The sequence below is a fragment of the Ptychodera flava genome, chromosome 7 (assembly GCF_041260155.1).
Source record: "Ptychodera flava strain L36383 chromosome 7, AS_Pfla_20210202, whole genome shotgun sequence".
In the NCBI taxonomy this organism is placed as follows: Eukaryota; Metazoa; Hemichordata; class Enteropneusta; family Ptychoderidae; genus Ptychodera; species Ptychodera flava.
In genome coordinates, this window is record NC_091934.1 from 35,595,175 (window position 1) to 35,618,954 (window position 23,780).

Here is a 23,780-nt window from a genome sequence, read left to right on the forward strand (position 1 = left end):
ATGCTCAAGACAAGGCATTTTTCACAGTTAAGTCATTGCTTAATAAGTTCTACACTGTCTGGTACACCATGTACAACATACGATCTGTGATGTTTTTGTCCACGGGATCATTAGCATACGGCCTTGGTACAGTTCAGCCTCAAAAACAGGCTGACTGACACTGGAATCCTGTGGTATATGCGTCAAGAGCTATATCAAGCACACATCAAGATCTGCACAAATAGAGAAGGAAGCACTGGCTATTACATGGGCATGTCAACGCCTCAACAACTATACCTACCAGGACTACACTTTCATATTAAAACTGACACAAACCACTCATACCCTTGCTTTGGACAAAGAATTTGGAAGACTTAACTTGGATGGCCAGAATGGTCGAAACCGAAGCACCAATGGCAAAACCATACTGCATGTCAGCGGAGAAGTAACCACTCATGACGAACTGCTTGTGAAAGGTAGTAGACCTATGAAAGGAGATGCAAGGTCAATCACTACAAAAAATTCACGAAGGTCACCAGGGACATGCATATCAAAATGTCTTGCTCGTGAAAAAGCCGCAATATGGTGGCCCGAACTCAGTAACGAAATAATCGACTTGGTGAAAGTCTGTGACACATGTGTTAAAAGTCAGAAAGAATGAGCTGAACCATTAATTCCCACCCAATTCCCACAATAACCATGACTAAGAGTCACAACCGACCTTTTGGAATGGAATGGATCAACATAACCCCACGCTTGTGGATTATTATTCTCACTGTGTGGAGTTGTTAAACTCAACTCTGTGTCTTCACTCACAGTCATCAGATGTTTGAAATCTATCCTTATATGCCAGGGTGTACCGGAAAATGTAATGTCAGATAATAGAACACTGTACGCCTGAGAAGAGTTCAATTCGCAATAGATTATGACTTTGCACAGGTAACCAGCAGTCCATATATCAAATGGGGGAATCGAAAGAGCTGTATGTGCAAACAGTCAAAAAGTTGCTAGCAACAGTAAATGATCCATCTAAGGCCTCAATTGCCTTAACAACACTGAAAAATGGATAATCACCAGCAGAATCATTGTTCAGCAGGAGAATTATCTGTACCAATCCTACCTGAGAAACTGGAACAGCTGAAACCATACCCCCACCCGCCACCCCCCAATAATGTCACATTACGAGCAAAAGAGCAGTTGATGAGGAATCGTTGAAACAGTTTACCCTCCTTTCTACAAAGCTACAATGTATTGAAATAGTTTACTCTCCTTTCTACAAAGATACAAATTCCCTGATACGTAAAACAAACATCAGTACACCATCCCATCGATACACCGAAGGTTGGCTTTGCCTCTGTGAGTCCCGTTCGTCCTTGAGTCTATCAAAAGTTTACCTACTTTGCTACAATCAAAATTTGGCCAGCAACTACTCAGTTTGACAGCAAAAACCATAATTTTAAAGGAAACTTTCACAAACAGACTCATAATACAAAGGAAAAGGAGAAACTCAGAGGTTTTCTGAAAGGTCAAATCTGGGTCATCTCATCATGTGATGTATTGCATGAAGACATAAGTACACAATTATGGTTCAAAAGAAACCACCTAGGGTGGTCCAATAGGTGAAAGGTAATTTTGGTGCCTTCCAATTTAAATGGCATTCAGCTTCACTCTCAGTTTTAAATTAAATGCTATTAAGAGTCATGGCAAAGGGAAATTGTCAACAGTAATTGCAGTAAGCATATCCATTTCAAATCATAACGTTTGTGAATTGCAATTTTGCATGTTAACATCAAAGCAACAACTCAAAAGTAGAACTATCAAAATTGTCGATTCCGCCTATTTCACACTGCTGTAACTGATACAATAAATTATGTGATTCTGACTGATTTTATTTTTTTTGCAGATTCCACCATTTTAATAATGTAGAAGTGAACATCACCAGACATTTCTTGATGATATCAAAATATCAAATGAAAATATATCTGGGTTGAAATGTTATCATAATCATTAAAACAATAAATACTCTCAAACAGTGAGTAATTTAAATGAACATATATCGTTGTGTCTTGTTTTACAAGAGTTGTGTTTGGCCCAGCCTTTTTGCCTCAAGAAAAATACTTGTACTCAAGATGCTATTTCAGCCTGTTTGATCACAACTATGACATACAGGTAACACCGGGGCCTTAAATAACACAATAATCGTATCTACACTGCCAGTGTGCTACTAAATGCTGTCTTCTACACAGAATTTTTTTATTCCTGCGGCTCAAACATTTAGGTAAAGGAAGACTGCATAAATTTGCCACATGAGAAGCCTGTAGCTTGTGACAAGCTACCATACTGAGAATACTGACTGTACCTTTGTAATATACACTTCACATTGCGACCAGATTTTTAGAATTCAATTGTTACCTAATTTTATTTCTGGTGGTAAAAGTTAACCACCAAAAATGAAAAAGTATTTCTATCCCTGACATGTCATAAAAACACAGATTATTAATGCAATAACTAAACAAATATTTCTTTAATATAAAAGCCATCATGAAAATCATACAAAACATCTTTATTTGTAAAATTAGGAACTCCTGAATGCCGAGAAAGTTGCTGCCACACTTGAGATCATAAATTGGCTAAAAGTTACTCAAAATGGTTAAAAGATTTTTGATTTGGCTAATGAGCTGGCTAATCATTTTGGTAACTTTGGGGGAGCCCTGAAGAGAAGAAGTGTCTGTTAAAGGAGATAAAAGAACCGCAACTGCTGTTTGTGCAACGGGCACACTGCGTTCGTTAACCTAGACGTAACTGTTGTCACCAGACATATTGATCACCTAGAGCAAAATAAGGACATAAAAGTATCTCTGGATGCAGATGAAATTGGAAATTCGAAAATTCCACCATAATCTCCGCTCAGACTGCTTAAACAGGACAGTCCACACAAAGACACAGGAGGTTGGAAAGGAAATATCTGCCAGCAGAATTGTTGCACCTGCACAACCAATTATGCAGTAGACTCCTGAACTCTACATGACTCGTTCATGAAGAGTTATAAAACCGCAAAGCAAATTAGACGTGATGCTGATGTTGTGCATTCAAAAATCACTTTCAAATATGTTTATGCTCATGAACAGCCTGTTGCAAATTGCTCTATATCTCCAGACACTTCACAGTGATGCATGAACTGAGATTTTGTGAGTTGTCTTTGTTTGTTTATGTTCAAAGTTACACATGCTGTCTTAAATGTGACCTCAATTTTGTTGCAATTGAAAATGTATTTTCGTAATCATCAACAGGAACAAACTCATCTTGGAAAGGAGATGTAGTGATATCACCCTCTATGGCAAGGTTTTAGCTAAGAGCCTCGTTCTGATGTTGACAAGCAGGGTATGGCAAGCTTGCAAATAAATTTCATGTTCACGTTAGTCTCTTGCCGCCCTCATTGCTGTCAATAACTAAACAGTAACCTGTTTTCAAAATGCTCTGTAGTTACAAAAAGCACTTGTTATATTTTGCTGATAGTAAGCAATTGGTAAAACGTTTAAAAGCATTGCTAATTAGCTCAATAAAAAGCTGGCAGGAAAATTGCTAAAACTTGGTTCAATTGAGATTAATATTTACCCTAGTGTCTCTGAGATGCATAAATTCTTCTAATATTGCCTTGCATTTCTTCTCCATGGCATCCTCGGACATTTCATTGCCAACATTTTTGGGTTCTATTGTAGCCTGTGGTTCCTGTGTCCTGGCTGCATTGCAGAAAGCAAGTGTCGCAAGTGATGGAGTTTAGTTTCAAAGAGCTTGACTGAGGTGATCAAAATGGTTGGCTTTATACTAAGAATCAAATATATATTTTCTGCAATTAAAATTATACTCGAATATTCTTCTGTACAGGGTTGAAAAAGCCATCTTTTAACAAAACAACCGTAGAAATTTCTACATTGACCAATAGGATGATCCATAACTTTGCCTCATCGCTTAATTTTGTCTTGAAGAAGCAAGAAATAAATACACTTAGATCAAAGATTTGTATTTTACCTGTGTCTTTGCCTCTCTCTGCTAAAGCTTGAGAATATGACAAATTAATTGCAATCGCTTCCTCTCTCTCTCTATTTCTTCCGTCAGAAGCACTTTCCCTTGACGACGATAGTCTTAGTCCGCTCAACTGCCTGCTTCCCTTGTTGTCACATCCTCTTCCCAGCTCCCTGATGTCGAAAAACGGTTTGTCATGCCAAGTTGCATGTCAATGTTTCCCTTCACATTCCAAGTATGGAATCAGAAAAACATTGAATTCTGGTCTAAAAAGGCTAACAAGCAACTTCAAGTACTTGTTATCATGTATACAAACCTGATCAATTCCTTGAACCAAGTCTAAGTACTCTACTATGAGACATTACCTTGATCCTCGCCTTGACGAGTCATACACCTGCGTCTCTCCGAATGCAAGAGCCTGGAATCTGTTGGTGGGAGTAAGTCTGGCTTCTTGTTGTTCCTGCTGAGTCTTGCTTCCAGTGGCTCCACTGCTGCCCCGTCCCCAGCCACAAAACACGCCACCTGGCCTACCTCCCGGACTAAGTTGAATGTTTTCATCAACAATTTGCTGTACACAAAGACAGTTTGTACATTAACTTTCTGTTTGTCTATTTGTGAGTTTTCATGAACACTACTGGTCAAATGGTATGAATAGTCTGAAGACTACATATATTAAACCTAAGGTAGGAACATCTATCAGAGGATACTATGGAACCAATGACGAACAAGTCTTCGTTGATGACACAGTCCCCACTTGTTAATGGGTACTTTTAATGGGTGCTGTTCATTAATTGGGTCAAAGATTGAGTTCCATGGTGGTGAAAACGTAAAACCAATGTGGGCTGCCACCCTAATTATAAAAGGTCATTAAATAAGTATATTAGTAATTCATCAACAGGATGTTTCCAAACATTTATAACTATCATAACACTGACTGATTATCACGTGTACCACATTTCATAAACGATACCGCCAAGTGTCAATGAATTGTATTACAACACTGTGAGATCAACATCTGTACAAAAATTCGTGTCATTGGAGGAAGTGTTTCTGGACATGAAGTTCATTACATATGTAAATTAAATATTGATAAACATGATACTGCATTGTGTCTTTATTCAATGATAAAGCAATGTGAGCTTAACATCTGTACCAAGTTTCATGAAATTTGATGAACCATTTCTCGCCACATCAGCTCAATTACGAAAATTAATTAGATATGCAAATCATCAGTTAATTGACATGATACTTCTACATATTTGTGCAAGCTATAACATTACTGGAAGATCAACATCTGTACCATGTTTTCATCAAATTTGATACAGTATTTCTAGCCATATCATACTAATTATGAAAGTTCATAAAATATGCAAATTAGCAATCATTTGACATGATACTGCTTAATGTCTCCGCACAGTACAAGTACGGAAAGATAAACATCTGTACCAAGTTTCATCAAATTTGATGCAGTATTTCTGGACATAGCCCACTAATTAGAAAAGTTCATAAAATATGCAAATTAGCAATCATTTGACATGATACTGCTTAATGTCTCCGCACAGTACAAGTACGGAAAGATAAACATCTGTACCAAGTTTCATCAAATTTGATGCAGTATTTCTGGACATAGCCCACTAAATAGAAAAGTTCATTAAATATGCAAATTAGCAATTAATTTGAATGACACTGATAAATGTCTTCATTCAAATGTTAAAACAATGTCAGCTCAACATCTGTACAAAGTTTCATGAAATTTGATGAATTTCTTAACATATCAGTCTAATTACTAAAATTTATTAAATATGCAAATCAACACTACTACATATCAATGCATGCCATTAAATCACCTAACGATCAACATCTGTGCTACGTTTCATCAAATTTGATGCAACTCTTCTAGAGATACATGTATCTGTGAATTATATTCTGATTGTAATCCATGAGCTGAAATCTGTATTTCCACAGTGATGTCCTGTGATGTACTTTTGATGCATGCATTGTTTTTACATCTTTTAACTTTACCTTTTTGGCAAGAAAATGAGTCAATCATGTCTTTGACCAATACATCATGTGTGCATTTTTAAACGTAAACTGAAAGTCAAGATAATGGTTCTGTGATATACTGTCGATACAGGGGTTTCATTAAGAGCCGGCAGCCGGCGAAATTGACCCCGTTACTCTTACGATTTCGCCGGCTACTTTTTTGGAAAATTGGGACTCTTTCATCGCTAAAATGTTTTTTACCTTCTGAAATGGTTCGGACAAGTATCACAAGCTGTGCTATCAAATATTTAACGGGTTTTATGTGAAACAAAGTTTAGTAGACGAGCACTGCGATCGCCGTGTAACACGTCTGGGGTGTATTGCCTGAGTAAAAATCGGCATTGCAATGGACAATTCTATTTGCTACTGCAATTGTTTACCCCAATATAGTAACTTTTATATTCGCCAATGAAAACGTCCGTACTACACCTGTCGGCCCTCATAAACTCAATTCAAAATGACCGGAACAGAGGGAGAAGCGATCGCGAGGTCAAACTTTAAAGCGCACAAAGGAACGAAGGAGAGTGTAATTTCGTGGGTTAAACTGTTTTCGATGGTAATGGCCTGATTTTTTCTTACGAAAAAACTTCTCAATTTATTACAGTTTAAATTTTAGTAGGCCGGCCTGCGTTGCGGGGCGTTGCACTTGCACTGCCATAGGCGTCAATGTGTACGTACAGCTGGAGGTATGATATGTGCTGCTTTTCGGTCTACCCGCTGCCCGCGCCAATAAGAAGGGATAGACCTGAGTGATCACTAAAATACGAGTAGACCTTCGAACTCACTTCGAAAACGATCATCAAGTTAAATCCATTATGTGAGCTTCTGAACGTACAAATTTTCATATCCCATGTCAAGGTTCTTACTTTTTTCCATTTTGTTAAGTATGGTCGCCATAATAAATTTTAATCATTGATAAATAAATATCATTTTCACCTCCTAACTGGTATTAATTTCCTTCATTTACCAGTGTTTTCATACCCAACATCAGGGTTCTTAATTGCGCACAACATTGTACAAGAAAGTTTATCGTTTTTTGTGTTTAAAATATTAGTGTTTCATCCAGGATGGCATCAACAGGGGGGATTTTCCCCCTATTTACCAGAAAATGTGGGGAGGACTTCACCAGATCATGTGTTCTACTTGAATCTCTAAGACATGACTGACACCATTTCATGGGAGGCTGGTCCCTCTTGATAAATTACTTGGGGTGCCAACATGTTAACACTAGGGGGATCCCCATCCCCCTGTCTAGATGAAACACTGTATAATATCGCCTACAATATCAAATTTATATCATTAATAGTAATGAATTATTATAGTTTACCTCCTAAAAGCAAATAGAGGTTCTTAACATACCAATTTTCATACCCCATACATGAAGGTACTTTACTGAGCAGTATTGTCAAATTATTTCTAGATTTTAGTTTTCTTTCTTCAAAATATATTCAGCATTACCCAATTTTCATCATTTTTATTTATGAATTATCATATTTAATCTCCCAGGTAAATGGCTTTTATGATATATTAAAGGGAAACCTAAGTCCAGCGACATTGACCGTTTATCTCTTCCAAAATCACCCTTGAATAAAATGCAGCTCAAATTTACAACATAATTGCACGCGCCGACGACTACGGAGCGACGAAAAGAGACATTGAAGTAAACAACATTTATGGAAATGAGCTCGGAATCCCATGGGCGCGAAAGGGCTCATGGGAGGAGCGTGCGTGACGTCATCGGCGATACACGAACGTGTGTGACAGCCTACCAAAGCATTGGAGTCTATGACTGCAGGAGTGCAGTTCTGCACGTTACGACTCTTTAATGCTCAGTAGCATAAAAATAGTTAACTGTTGTTCAGTTGAGTGCAAAAATCACTCAGGGAAGAACAAACGGAGTCGGCTTTTACCGTCTTCCCTCAGAACAGCTTTTTCGAAGACAGTGGCTAAAGAAAGTCGGGCGAGTTTAAAAATCTGTAAAAGATACAACGTTATGTTCTAATTCTTTCAGGATGATTGTTTTATAAGGGATTTCGGGATTCTGATACCGATACAAGACGATACTACACAATGCGGTTCGTATCTTGACATGCTGAGTCAGCCTACTGTCGCCGGTTTTAACAAGATAAATATAACTTATATTAATATTGGCGATTTCGGGACTCTAAAATCCGAAGACGAAACTACACAAAGCGTCTCTTATCTTGACATCTCGGGTCTGCCAAATCTCAGATTTATAACCAATAAATATAGGCAATTTCGGGACTATACCTTGTAATATTGATATTACAAGATATTGGAATGACTTTTTGCGTACTGTGTCTCGGCACGCCGGGTGTGAGAAATCGCCGATATTATATGTACCCGATAAATATCAATTGCGCCGGAACTCCTAGGCTAATATCGATACCAGACGATCCTAGATTTACTTGCACTGTGTGGTGTTGGCATGCCGGGTCTACGGAATCACGGATATTTATCCGATAAATATTGGCGACTTAGGACTTTAACTCTGATACAAGACGATACTTTGTCAAATCGTGGGTAAATATCCGATGTAGGCCTATATCAGAGATTTCACCACCTTCTAGTAACAGATCTGACCACCCGAATACCTCTGTCCGACTCTTAGTTCAAAAATAGCATCCATGGCCGGAAATCAAGAATACTGTATGTTTTACATTATTAGATTTATTAATGCACGAAATACATTTTTTACATGTAAAGCATTTTTTTCATTAAATGTCCACACGGGACTTCGTCGAGAGGGCCGATCGGATATCATCTGGACTCGGGAGGCCCTTGCACAAATTACGTTCTTTACATGTAAACATTTTTACTTGGCGATCGGGACTTGAACAGAGGACATATCGGAAATCATCGGGAGTTTGGGCTGGTCTTGTATGAAACACAGAATTCCTTACAATAAGCTTTAAGACGATACTATTTTTTAAATAGCCGGCAAATATTCATTATATCGGGGATTTCATCACTTTGTAGATCTGAGTAAGTCCTACTTCCTAAGTTCGACACCAGCTTCGAAAAACAGGCGACACTATAATAGATTTGTCAAATCGCGAATAAATATTTTCTGATACATATGGGAGATTTCGCAACCTTAAAGATCTGGCCAAGCTCGACTTACACGGTAACACATACAATCAGTCAATCATTCCGTATCATTCACGAACCAAAAATTAATTTTAAGCGACTGATACAGAAAACTCTGTTTTAGAAACGTAGCGTTGAAGGATCGCAGGGTCACTCAGTCTCTCCAATCCAGATCGGGGTTTGTACAAGCACAGTGACTCCCTCCGCTGAATCATACACAAAACGCAAGCAACCAAGATATGAACGATGTTTTGAGATGCTTTCTAATTATTACATATCTTGGACAGGTTCAAATTAGTATGGTTTGATTTCAGTCAGGGAAAAGTAATACTCGATGTCAGAAATATCGCTGTCCGAACTCCCCATAGTCGTGTTCACAGTACTCCTCCAGCTGCAAGCCACAATCGTCTGTATCGCCGATGACGTCACGCACGCTTCTCCCATGAGCCCTTTCGCGCCCATGGAATTCCGGACTCATTTCCATAAATGTCGTCTACTTGAACTTCTCTTTTCGTCGCGCCGTAGTCGTCAGCGCGTGCAATTATGTTGCAAATTTGAGCTGCATTTTACTCTAGGGTGATTTTGGAAGGGATAAACTGTCAAAGTCGCTGGACTTAGGTTTCCCTTTAACACAAATTGTCCTGGAGCACTGCTGACAATACTCCTGAAAATACTATATAATTTCAAGTGACTTTGAGCTGTAAAAAGTGAATTTTTAGCTGATTTTTCAGGGCTTCCGGCCTTCGGCCGGGAAGGGGGGGACACCCCTCTCCCGCACCCGCACCCTCCCCGAAGACCGCTTGGCGGTTATGGTACGCAGCTACAAAGCCGCCTACATTTTTATTTTAGCCCCCTACTTCAAAACTTAGTGAAACCCCTGCTGTATACATCATGGGTACATTCATATGGAAGTGAATATTTTTAGCTTCCTGAAAAAAGATTTACCTTTAATGTGTACATCATGTGTACATCTTTTGAAGAATTGCATACAATCCGTGACAAATTATATCATTAGGGTGGCCAAAGTTTAGTTAAAATGTTGCGACATTATACGCAACTCAAGCACACTGGAAGTGAAATTTGATTTTCATGAAATTTTAAACGCCATGAAAATAAGTAGCTCAGTTACCAAAAAAATGGATATTTCCAATTAAAATCAATGTATGAGGCAGGTTTCATTAAAAAACTGAAGAAAAAACGATAGAAAAATAGTGTTTTTCCTCTCCGAAAATGCCACTTCATACTGACCGGCCACAGCGCTCGAGCGGTCGCCGCTCATGGCACGCACTGCTTTCGGACCCCGTGCACGCCGTCATAGAACTGTGAAACTTGGCCAGTAAGTGGCAGACCATCTCATTTACATGTAGGGGTGAGTTCTTGTTATATTCTGGGGAGTTTACCCAGCAAATACGAGGTAAAGTGAGTAGATTTTTCCCATTTAGATACATATTTTTGCCATAAAACTTGTAGCATGCTCTTTTTCAACATCATTCCAACATTTCTGTGAAATATGATGAAATAATCGCAATCATACCGATCCATAAGCCAATGACTAGGTCAGAATCGTAAGACAGTGGTTGCAAGCATAGACACAAAACAGCACATAACAGACAGTAAATAGACAGTACACAAACAAAGTCATATTTATGAAAGAAAGATATATGGACCTCTGGCCAGAAGACCAAAAAGTGATGTCAGGTGAAAATCTGTCCACGGGCACAAGTACGAATCATAAAAATACCGCAATTATACGATGTCGCTCAGATTTGATCAGAATTGGTACATACCAGTATGGGTTACCAATGATCAACAATAAATGTTGTTTCTATCTGTTCAGTGGAGGAAAATTCTACGTTGATGTTATGGCAATGATTTCTGCACAGTACAACCAGAAAAACAACAAGAAATATTTAAACCAGAAAAACAAGAATGACAAAAGTAATTAAGGTCTAACTTTAGGTACTGGAGGTCAACTTTAGCAACATGCATAGCAGAAAGGCAGCTAGCCCCCCCCCCCCCCAGTTTGACCATAGATGGTCTTCCTCCCCTCTACTGACGGTCTTCCTTCCCTCTGCTGTCCATGGTTTGAGCAGGTCTGTTAATATGTAAAGTTCATAAACAATGACAGGAAATGACTCAAGTCAGTGGAGTAAGATTGTTTCAAGCCTGTTTCAGAATTTCGCTTTTTCTTACCTCTTTTGCATATTTTTGACACTGATGTGTTCATTTGAACAAATTCACATCTCAACCCCTACATCTACCTGTACACCAAATACTGAGACGGTAGCTTTGGCGGTATGGGAGCCTTTGTGTGTGACGGACATACATCCGCACATACCCACAAATATACAGACATAGACGCCACTTAGACTCATCATATAAGGTCTTTTTGGTATTTACATACAAAACCAAATATGAGCTAAAACAAAATCGTGTTCATTCACAGACCTCAGTACAGTGTGACTCAAGATGGCGGCGGAAGGCAGGCACACTCACACCATTGACAGCCTGCCTGAGGCTGAGGCTGAAGTTAGGACAGCGGACAGCCAAGTATTGGTGAAATTGAACAGATCGTTCATGGCGATGGCAATGATGAGTGTTCATTTGCTTATGGCATGGTTTGAATATGATAAAAATGTTGATAATTTCAAAATATGGTCGATTTTTTCCGAGTAAATCAGTATTGTACGCGTATATCCCTGAATGAAAAGCGCCCTCTAGTGGCAGGTTGTGAGGCGAGTAAGGGAAACTAATACTTGAGAAATAATGAAAAATAGAAATATACACTATTTTTTTCAACAGTGATTACAAAAAATAACAAATACGTATTTATATTATCCCCTGAGTTAAAAAAGAGAGGTATTGTCAGATTTATTATAAAAATTTTGAAAATTTTAATGTTTCCTTTATTCATATGAATAAAAATTTAAATAGTATTGGCAGCTAGCACAGCAACAGAATTGGTTTGAGTTTTGCAAGTAGATGTTTTCAACATTTTAATGTTATTTTTCATTTGAATCTCCGAATTAAAGATGAATCTCCAATTAAAATAGTATTGGCAGCTAGCATAGCAACTGAATGGCCTTAAAATCTCCAAAATATTCCGTTCTTATGATTTTCCATACATTCTACATTTCATGCCAAAACCTATACTTGCATTTTCTTACCTAAAAGTGAGTATGTGATTCATGTAGCATCCAACTGCCTTTTAACAGACAAAATGTTTTATGGGCTGTGTCATAAATCATGAGAAGCAACGTTATTTTAAGAAATTCACATGACCATTTAAAAAACAAAATTTTGGTCGCAATTTTGGTCAGTTATTTTTGTTATTTCTACAATTTCATGGCTGAAAATGAACTGCATTAAAAGACAATTGGCAGTTTACATTTATTTGTTAGAATTAAATGTTATTGAATAACATCGTGACAAAATGTTATTGTATTGTGAGCTCTAGTTTTTAGCTACTATAGACTATAGTCTATAGAAGCTATTGGGATGGGTATCCGTCCGGCGTCTGGCGTCAGTCTGTATGTATGTATGTATGTCCGTTTGTGAGGCGTCCGTCCACTCAAATATCTTGAGAACCGCAGTACTTACTGATTTGATATTTGTTGTGTAGATGAAAAATAGGATTTTGAGAAACTGTTTTTTTTTAATTTTTTGATATTGTTGAAAATAGGCAAATTAATGCCAAAAAAGGCGTTTTTGGTAAAAAATCTTCTTCTTCATAACCGCTTGTCAGACAGCTTTGTTATTTGGTATACAGGTCCCTAGGGATAACCCAACTTAGATTTCTTCAAATTGTGATGAAATATGCAAATCTGTATTTTTAAGGAATAATTGAATTAATTGGGAAATTATCAAAGCCAAAATAATTTTAGTGTAGAATTATCAGAAAGTTCAACTTTTTTTGACAGTTCATAGTGAAATGCCTACCATCTTGGAGGATTAAAACATGTAAAGGCAACTTTCCTGAATCCCAACTTTGACATATTCTGAACTGTCATTTATTGTGCCCTGTACGTTATCTAAAAGAAATTGCTCATAATAGCTTGTCATGATAGGGTGGTCAAATAAATAGAGATAGAGAAAGTTCTAATTTCTATTTATGGTTGACTTGGTAAGGATAAAATAAAATTACTTTTTGAGGAAAAAAATAGAGTGGTCAATTAAAAGAGTGGTCAAAGTGATAGGGTTTTTATGGTAAAGCTGGGCTGTAAGATTCCTCATGTGCTATTTATAGCAATTATGCAATCTGTGTAAACAGTGCAAGAAAGTGTTACATGATTCCTTATAATGCTTTTGATGACCTTGAACTTCTTAAGTTTCAAACATTTGTCTCTTCAGTGTGCTTTCTCTGAGTACGTACAGTCTCAACTTATTCAACAGAACTTACTTACAATGTTAATTTGAAAGTTAAAATGTGCTTTGTTAATAGGATGGAAATACTGATAAAGATAACCTGACAGATACATATATGCTGTTTTTTATGACTTAAATCTTGATTTAAGCAAGTCTTGTTTACTTTAATAAGAATGTAATTAACTCTGGTGTATTAGCTACTATAGACTAATATAGTCTATAAAAGCTATTGCGATGGGTATTCGTCCGGCGTGCACCGTCAGTCTGTATGTATGTATGTATGTATGTATGTATGTATGTCCGTTTGTTAGGCGTCCGTCCACAACTGCAGTACTTACTGATTTGATATTTGTTGTGTGGATAAAATATATGATTTTGAGAAACCGTTTTTATTAGCTCACATTTGGTTTTACCAATATGAGTTTATCGCATAGGCTGAAGTCGATGGCGTCTGTATGTATGTGTGTATGTATGTATGTATGTACGTACAGTATGTCCGTCAACATCAAAACACACAAACCGCTGCACCTTTCAGCTTGGTATTTGGTGTGTGGATGCAGCCTGGGCTATAGATGGGATTTTCTTCAAATGAAGTCTGCATTGCCAAAATTATGCAAATGAGCTTACAAATGTGAAAATGGTTAAGAATTAATAACTCAAGAACCGCTTTTTTTATTGCTTTGAAATTTGTGTGCAAGTACCTTAGGCCAACCTTATACAGTGTTATGAATATTGTGAAGATATCCTTAATTTTGTATTTTTGCTGAATTTTTTTGTGATTTTTCTCATTTTCAGTAAAAATTCTTCTTCTCTGAAACCGCCAGCCCAATCGCTCTCAAATTTGGGTTGTCTCTTTGCAAGGGTGTTACTCTTCTAATTTGTTGAAATTATGACAAAATTGGGAAAATTACTATTTTTGTGCAATTTTGTCATTTTTGGTCAAAAAATCTTAGACAGTGTTTCCTTTTTAAAACCCCTGGACAGACAGCTTTCATATTTCGTACACAGACGTACAGAGATGACAATAGTTAAATATGTTGAAATTGTCCTGAAATATAAAAAATTGTATTTTAAGACAATATTGTCATTTTTGGTCAAGAAAACTTAATCTCAACATTACTTGTTTGATAGCTTTGTAATTTGGTATAAAGTCCCTTGTTTGATAGCTTTGTAATTTGGTATAAAGTCCTGAAAGATGTTATTAGATAAATTTTCTGCTCAAAGTGTTGGGAAACCCCAAAATTTGTATATTTTAGGTACTTTTCTCAGTTTGTGACCTTAAATGACCTATACTAACCCAGGATATGTTGTTAGACAATTTTGAAGGCTGTGAACATAATTTTGTCATATTTGATACCAATTTGTAGGGAAATTTGATCCAGAAAACAAAGCTTAGGTGATTTTTTCATTTTGGACCAATTTTTGCAACTTTTCTATGTAAGACATACAAAAACTGATGAGAAATTTGGATCCAGGATAATTCCAGATGTTGTAATCACCACCCACAGTGGAAGGTATTTCACTATCTGTAACTAACTTAAGTGCTGTTTACATTAGAATGATAACACTCATGGCATTAATTAAAAATCTCCAAGGTTGTAAATGTACTTCCTGTCATTTGGTCTTATGTAATACCAAGGGGTGGAACATTTGATATGCAGGAGGGGGTAGGGTTTAGAAGATCAATGATGTAGCATTACTTTTTTACCAGATCCCTTGTGCATTTTTTGCCCACTCCCACCTTTTCTTTTTATCAAGCCTTCTCTGTTTTTTGTTGTTGACATTTGCTTATGTATTTAGAATCTGCTTCTCCCATTGCTATAGAAGTTGATATGCATGTTCCTAAAGATGACCTCCAGTACCTAAGTTGGAGACCTTATTTGCTTTTGTCATTCTTGTTTTTCCTGGTTTAAATATTTCTCAAATGGACTAATTCAAACCGAATGTGAGCACATAGTGTCCTTGAGGGTATTATTAATTTTTGATATTGTTGAAAATATGCAAATTAGCACCAAAAAAGGCGTTTTTGGTAAAAAATCTCCTTCTTCATAACCACTGGTCAGACAGCTTTGTTTTTTGGTATACAGGTCCCTAGGGATAACCAACTTAGATTTGTTAAAATTGTGATGAAATATGCAAATCTGTATTTTTACGGAATTTTTTTCCATTTTTGGTCAGGCCATCCTGAAATGAGCTATCAAAGATATCCACCATCTTCATCAATACATGTGTCACAAAAGGTTATTCTCTACATAACGCAGCAGAGCTCTGTCAACTGTTGAGTCGCTTGTTTTTTCAAAACCGCTGGTCAGACAGCTTTAATATTTGGTTTACAAGTCCCTAGGATGACCTTAGTGAGATAATTTCATACAGTCATGTATCCATGTCTATAGTAGCTTCAGGGACTTTGGCCCTATGTTTAACTCGTTATGTGAATTCAAAATTCAAAAAAACATAAAAATACCGCAATTATACGGTGTCGCTCAAATTTGATCAGAATTGGTATATACCAGTATGGGTTACCAATGATCAACAATAAATGTTGTTTCTATCTGTTCAGTGGAGGAAAATTCTACGTTGATGTTATGGCAATGATTTCTGCACAGTACAACCAGAAAAACAACAAGAAATATTTAAACCAGAAAAACAAGAATGACAAAAGTAATTAAGGTCTAACTTTAGGTACTGGAGGTCAACTTTAGCAACATGCATAGCAGAAACAAGCCCCTCTTAGTTTAGTATAAACGGTCTTCCCCATCTACTATCTATGGTTGCAACTGGTCTGTTAATATTTAACAGTTCATAAACAATGACAGGAAATGAGTCAAGATCAGTGGAGTTTGCCTGTTTCTCACTGGCATGCCTCCTGCACATTTGCAGGATTTCACTTTTTCTTACCTCATTTGCACATTTTTGACACTGATGTGTTCATTTGAACAAATTCACATCTCAACCCCTGCATCTACCTGTACACCAAATACTGAGATGGTAGCTTTGGCGGTATGGGAGCCTTTGTGTGTGACGGACCTACATCCGCACATACCCACAAATATACAGACATATAGACATGTAAATCAGATGCAAATGAACTGATTCAGCTTATACGATAACCTCACATTGGTACACCAAATGTGAGCGAAAAATCCATCCATTTTTAATCTATGGTACGGTGCCGTCGCAATTTTGACAAAGTCAGACAAAATATTTTCAATTTTCAACACTCACAGTTTCAAAATCCAAGACTGTGCATCAGTCAAATCTTGATTCTTCCATAATATTGGGTAAATATGTGCACAAGACACATAGTTTAATGATTCCATGTGAAGTAAATAAAAAATTATGGGTTGCCAAACTTGAAGGAATCCGGCATATTTTGAAATAAAATATTTTGAAATAAAATTTGCCAAAAATTGTCCGTGAAAAATTGGCATTTTTATTGCTTTAAAAATTCATGACTTTTGCTATTTGCATAATTTTTATTTTATTTTTCTTCTTTTACCCCATTCTTGCTAAAAATCCATTTAAACTGTGTGTATAAACAAGAGAAAAAATGTCTTGGCCACCCTAATATCATATTCTAAAACACGTGTTCTGGCATTTTCGATTTCAAATTTCGATGATCTAAGTCGTGACAATGCCCCAGTCCTCAAACGTTCACATTGAATAAAACAGAAGGCAGATGCAAGACATCCTTCTTTTTATATATATTAATACAACGGCACCAAACTTTAAATCAAATAAGTCAAAATATCGTTTTAGCGGGACCAATCACGTCCAGGTGATGTGTCATCTTTCAGCTGTTCTGGGCTATCATCGGGGTAACTATATCAGTGGGCACATTGCTTTTATTCCTTCTGGTCTATACAAATTTAGTATTCAATAAGGTCAACTCTTAATCGTTTCTTGCATATGAGTTTGACCCAAAGCGCCCTCTATCTTTAGTTTGATGGTGACCCCACAACCACTAAATTCAACCGTTAACCGTAGATAAATTTTATACAGTCAGTGAATACAACTTCAGCTATCTGGCAACAAGGCAATCAACGCAAACCATGGGAAAGTTTATGCTTGTAAATCCCGCCATCTGACATTTGTAAACAAACTCTTCACCTGTTCACAGGGTCACTCGTCCACTCGCAAAGGCTTTCGGGAGTAAAAAAAGCTATTCAAAATGGCGAAGTGGCAATGCAAGTGCGAGTACTCGCCGGACAGTTAATTATCGCCCATAACTGGCGGTTTGAAAGAAATGCTGTAACCAGAGTAAAGATTTGAAAGTTTGAAGGTATTTCCGACCGGTCGATGTAATTATTTTTGAGGTAGATGCTTTATTTCGTTTGTTTCGGGCCACCGGTCGATTTTTCATGACATACCTTAAATACATAAGGTTCAGCCTTCGGCCTCACAGTGTCAGTCACTTCCCATCCGACGACGATCTACGAAACGTTCCGTACGCCTGTGGCCGTACGTATCCAAGGAGTTATTATGCGGTCGGTGTTAGTTTCCAGTTTCTATATGCTTGCTAACTACTAGTACGCGAAAACAGCAAAAAAACACTCATAAACGAAACAGCACTGCTAAATAAATGTCAGTACGACGGATGTCTACTAAACAAAGTGTACGGTCGCATACAACGTAGCCCCTCTCTCACAGTATAGTGTTTTTTTCCACTTGCGCTGTCTACGACTTTACCGAGAAGCCAGACTGGCAGTTTGTGTTACCTCACTGGCCAACACAATCTGCCAGTCTGGCTTCTCGGTAAAGTCATCGACAGCGCAAGTGGAAAAAAGCACTATACAATGAGAGAGGGGCTACGTTGTATGGGCCTAGCTCTGCATGGCAGGGTTGTGTGCTACCGGCGTTATACTGCTGTGGTGGTAGGCCGTATAACGCTGGTAACACACAGCCCTGCCATGCAGAGCTATGCTGCCGTACACTTCTCAGTAGACACCCGTCGTACTGACAATTATTTAGCAGTGCTGTTTCATTTATGACTTTTTCATTTCGCTGGAAACTGGAAAATAACACCGACCGCACAAAAACTCCTTGGATACGTACGGCTACCCTGTATCCGCACACGAGTACCCGGGTGCGGTTAATGAAAGCCGGTAAACGGCTGCGGCCGTGCGTGCTGGGTGATCCCATTACCGTGCTCGAGCATGACTGGTACATTTTGTAACTAGCGAAAATTTTAGTTTTTAAACTCTTAATGGTCATAATGTGACATTCATTAAATAATTTGTTTATATATAACATCGGTGACCCGATTATAGGAGTAAAATTTGAAAAAATGAAAGATTAAATGTAACGCCCTTGTGTACGACGAGTGGGGGCTGTTGAGTGCAAAGCCTTCTTGCTAATATAGCAACATGATGGCCATACATTCTGCCCCGTTTCCATCAAACTAACGATAGAGGGTGCTTTGGATCAAACTCATATGCAAGAAGCGATTAAGAGTTGACCTTATTGAATATTAAATTAGTATAGGCCAGAAGGAGTAAAACAAAGTGCCCAATTGATATAGTTGTCATGATGATAGCCCAGAAAAGCTGAAAGATGATACATCACCTGGACGTGATTGGCCATGCTAAAACGACGTTTTGACTTATTTGATTAAAAGTCTGGTGCCGTTGTATTATATATATATATATATATATATATATATATATATATATATATATATATATATATATAATATAAAGAAGGATGTCTCGCATCTGCCTTCTGTTTTATTCACTGTGAACGTTTGAGGACTGGGGCATTGTCACGACTTAGATCATCGAAATTTCAAATCGAAAATGTCAAAACAAGAGTTTTAGAATATGATATATCAAGAATCACTACATCAGAAGGGGTGGACGCACTTTAGATTCATACATCGCCACCATTGGGTGTATACATAATGTATTCATTCATACCTCTAGTTTGGTAAGGGTTAGCCTGTCGTACTGTTATGTGAGCATTCTGATCGCTGACAAGTGAATTCTGACTATAGAACTCTGACTGGGGTTCAGATGCAAACCACTGCAGTGCATTTTACACATATACGATGGTTGTCAAGCTAATTAGTTATATGTTTCAATATGTTTGTGATAGTAAAAGATATTGCAACTGACACAACACATATATCCTGAATAAAAATCATCAGCACTTCAGCTGATCCTTTAACATTTGAATGTTATATTCTTACCTCTGTAGAACTTTCTGCAAAATAAACTCTCATCAATTTGGGTGTCCCAGGCAGTGGTTGACCACATACTGATACCTTCAGTTGATAAGTTCCTTCTGTCGGAAATTTCACCTTGACATGACACAATCCGGCATTGCCTGTTGAATTCTCAACTGGCAGTACCTTGCTGTGAAGTACCGGCACATCACCTACGTCATCCACGGCAATAAGCTTAAGCTCTGCATCTATATATGGGGCAGCTGCAACATTAAATCCTAAGCTGTCTTTTGTCCGAATACCCAGGATGTGTTCTTCTCCGACTTTGAGGATTTCGGTATTTAATCCATCAAGTTCACTCATGTGGCCCACGGCAGATGAAGTTTGGACTTCGCCGAATTTGTCAACGGCGGGACTTGCATCTACTTCGAAATCCAAGCAACTGTTTTCTTCCAAGTCTGTGTTCACTTTTGTTGTCAAGACATTTTGAATTTGTTGTCTCATTTCGTCTTTCAAAAGAAGAAACTGTGCAGAACTTGCATAGCTTATTTGCATCTCTGCAAATTCACGGGTGTTACTCAAGGACTTTTCTCTTCTCTCTAAATTTTGAATTTGACTTTGCAAAACTTTGTTTTTAAGGTCGAAAGCCCTTCGATATGATTCTTGGCTTTTCTTTTGCATGTCCCGGGCATTTTGTATTATTTTATCAACATGTTTGTCAATTTTTTCCATTCCTCTTTTAAGATTTTTCTCAAGCTGTAGACGTTCGTGTACGGCAGCATTTCGCGCATCTGCTGTTCGTTTTCTGTCTTGGTCGAGTTTCTGTACAAATTCTCTGAAATCCTTTTTCGGTTTGACGGCAGCCTTGTCTAAGGACACGTACTGATGTGTTGGGTTCGGGTGTTCAGTCAATGCGCATTTTACACACAGGCATATTTCACAAGATTGGCAGAACAACTCAATTGCAGCGTCAATGTGCTTCTCGCAATATGTTTCTGGTTGTTCGATAGTTGGGTTTGTAAGTTTTTCCGTCTCGAAATCTTCGATAGTCAGAATTCTGTGTTTCCGTGTCAGCTTGCCCTTGCTATGGACGGTGCTGCAGCGCCCACATAAGTATTGAGAACACTCTATACACCGATTGTCGGCGTTCTTACTTGAACATGTTTCACATGGTGGTGCACCTTTGCTTTCAACAGCTTTGTTCTTCGAACGATCGATGTAGTCGAAGAAGTGAGAGATTACCCTGTTCGTTGGCAATCCCTTAACGCCTCCTTCGGGCAAACTTACGTGTTGTCGACAACAAGGACAGACCAATATACCATGGTTTGTCTCTACCCACTGTTCAAGACAATGCTCACAGAAGCTATGTTGACAGGACAGGAGTTTTGGTGTCTTATAAACCTCGAAACACAGTTGACATGTAAGAATTTCCTCTTTCAGAGATTTGTGATCATCGTCATCGGAATCAGCCGACGCCATCTTTGTGTTGACTGAATAGGGTCGTGAGTTCAAACGTCAACAGATATCAGTCGACTACACCGGTACTCGGAACTCAAGCCTGGCACTTCCTGGTACTTGTGCGCAATGCGTTTAATAAAAACACATGGTTATCAAACCGTAGACCCTTGACGTTTGGTTAACTTATCACTTTAGGGAGCGTTCAGTTATTATGCCCGGGGGTTGGCCGACAAATTCTTCCTGCGCATCAGTCAAAATAAGTGAATTCCCTACCCATTGCACAAAAATTTCATGACCCCCCCCCCCCTATTGCTTGAATAAAGCTGCACACACAAACACCTCTGGAAGGGGGGGTGGGTGAAAGAATACAAAAAAAAGATTCTGAGATTTTTTCAAATGACCCTCCTTACAAACTTACAAGGTGTTTATGTGAAAAATTTCCCTTTCTGACTTGCTATGATTTTGAAATCACCCCTCAAAGGGATTGGACAGAAATCACAGGTGGATCGCAATGTTTTTGCGCAAGCGTGTGTGTGCAAATTGTTGATATTTGGATTTAATTGATAATCAGCTGTTTATAATGTTGATTCACTAAACATGGTAATCTATGAGAAAACAATGTAATACTTTTTCAATACAAAACTATATCTATGCATTTATAGATATTTGAGAATTGACATAAATGTACTTAATTGGAATAGGGTTGTTACAACTGGTATGTGGACAAAAAATTTGACTTTAGAATTTCACCAAAAAAGTTCATCAACTATACATGGGAGTCTATGATAAAATAGCGAATAATTTTTTTTTTTGAAATGAAAAACTTGCTATACTTGTGCATATACAGACGTTGAATAATTAACATAATTGTACTTGATTAGTATATTATGGTTAAAGGTGCATATTATGTGTACAAGAAATCTGATTTTGGAATTTCACTGTAAATGTTCATCCACTATACACGGGAGTCATGAAAGTATGAACAGTTTCTTTCCAATACAATTATAGGTAAACCTGTGTATTAATGTACTTACGATTATTAATATTAATGTACCTGATTAGACTAGGGTGGTAACGAATGGATGTGTTTGCCAGAAATTGGATTTTGGAAATTCACCGAAATGTAGATTCGCTGTACATGGGAGTCTATGAGGAAACTATGAATAACTTTTTTCCAATGCAAAAATGGTTAAACCTGTGTATTTATGTACTCTCGATTATTCATATTAATGTACTTGATTAGACTAGGGTGGTAACAAATGGATGTGTTCGCCAGAAATTGGATTTTGGAATTTCACCGAAATGTTGATTCACTATACATTGGAGTCTATGAGAAAACTATGAATCATTTTTTATAATGCTAAATTAATTTGTGCTTTTATAGGTGTTTGACAATACTGATACAAATGTACTTGATTAAAATATGGTATTTGAAAGTTCATGATGTTGACGACAATTATGATATTGAAATTTCATCTTAAAGTATAATTTCACTTTTCATGGTACTAATAGTCTACAGTTAACTGTTACATAATTTCCCTGTCAAAACTTGCTATATCTCTAGTATGTAAGTAATAGGAATTGTTCATTGCCCACAGTGAGCTTGATTTACAATAAGGCAAGCCTCAGAGTTGCCGAGTCATGATGTTCATGTGACAGACGGATTTACCTATTTTTGTATTTGATAGATATTTGATAGATATTTGATATTTGATAGATATTTGATAGATATTTTGTATCTGTATTTTGTATTTCATAGTTTCCTCATAGACTCCCATGTATAGTGTATAGTAATTATCGGTATTTTCGGTGAAATTCCAAAATCAGATTTCTTGTTCACATAATATGCACCTTTAACCATCATATTCTAATCAAGTACAATTATGTTAATTATTCAACGTCTGTATATGCACAAGTATAGCAAGTTTTTCATTGAAAAAAATTATCATAGACTCCCATGTATAGTTGATGAACATTTTTGGTGAAATTCTTTTTTTTTTGTCCACATATACCAGTTGTAACAACCCTATTCCAATCAAGTACTTTTATGTAAATTATCAAATATCTATGAATGCATAGATATAGTTTTGTATTGATATTACACAGTTTTCTCATAGACTACCATTTACAGTGAATCAACATTATCAACAGCTGATTATCAATTAAATCCAAATATGAAATTTTGTACACACACGCTTGTGCAAAAATACTGCGATCGACCTGTAATTTCTGTCCAATCCCTTTGAGGGGTAATTTCAAAATTATAGCAAGTCAGAAGGGAAAATTCGAACATTAACACCTTGTGAGTTTGTAAAGAGGGCCATTTGAAAAAATCTGATAATCTTGTTTTTGAGAATATACCCCCCAGAGGTGTATGTGTGTGAAACTTTACTCAAGCAAAGTGGGGGTGGGGTGGGTCATGAAATTTTTGTCATCTTAAAAGGGGGTCATCAATTTTTGGTACAATGGGTAGGGGGTTCACTTATTTTGACTGATGCGCAGGAAGGATTTGCCGACCCACCCCCGGCCATAAAAACTGAACGCTCCCTTATGAGCTTTATCTGTTCATTTTGATGGAAGAAATTGAATCCATCAAGAATTTCCCTTTGATAGAATGTATTTTGTTAGTTTCTGTTTT

At 37.4% G+C, this 23,780-nt stretch overlaps 1 protein-coding gene across 1 annotated transcript in view; it reads right to left on the minus strand.

Annotated features, from left to right (window-relative positions):
* Positions 1-21,163, minus strand: part of LOC139136465 (eukaryotic translation initiation factor 4 gamma 3-like) — a 41,355-nt gene extending 20,192 nt beyond the window's left edge. Inside the window, exons 1-4 of the mRNA XM_070704191.1 lie at positions 19,709-21,163; positions 4,368-4,570; positions 4,009-4,175; positions 3,595-3,719 (exon numbers count right to left, since the gene is read on the minus strand). Of these exons, the coding sequence (XP_070560292.1) occupies positions 3,595-3,719; positions 4,009-4,175; positions 4,368-4,570; positions 19,709-21,163 (1,950 nt within the window). The remainder of the gene's footprint in view (positions 1-3,594; positions 3,720-4,008; positions 4,176-4,367; positions 4,571-19,708) is intronic.
* Between the last annotated feature and the right edge of the window lie 2,617 nt (positions 21,164-23,780).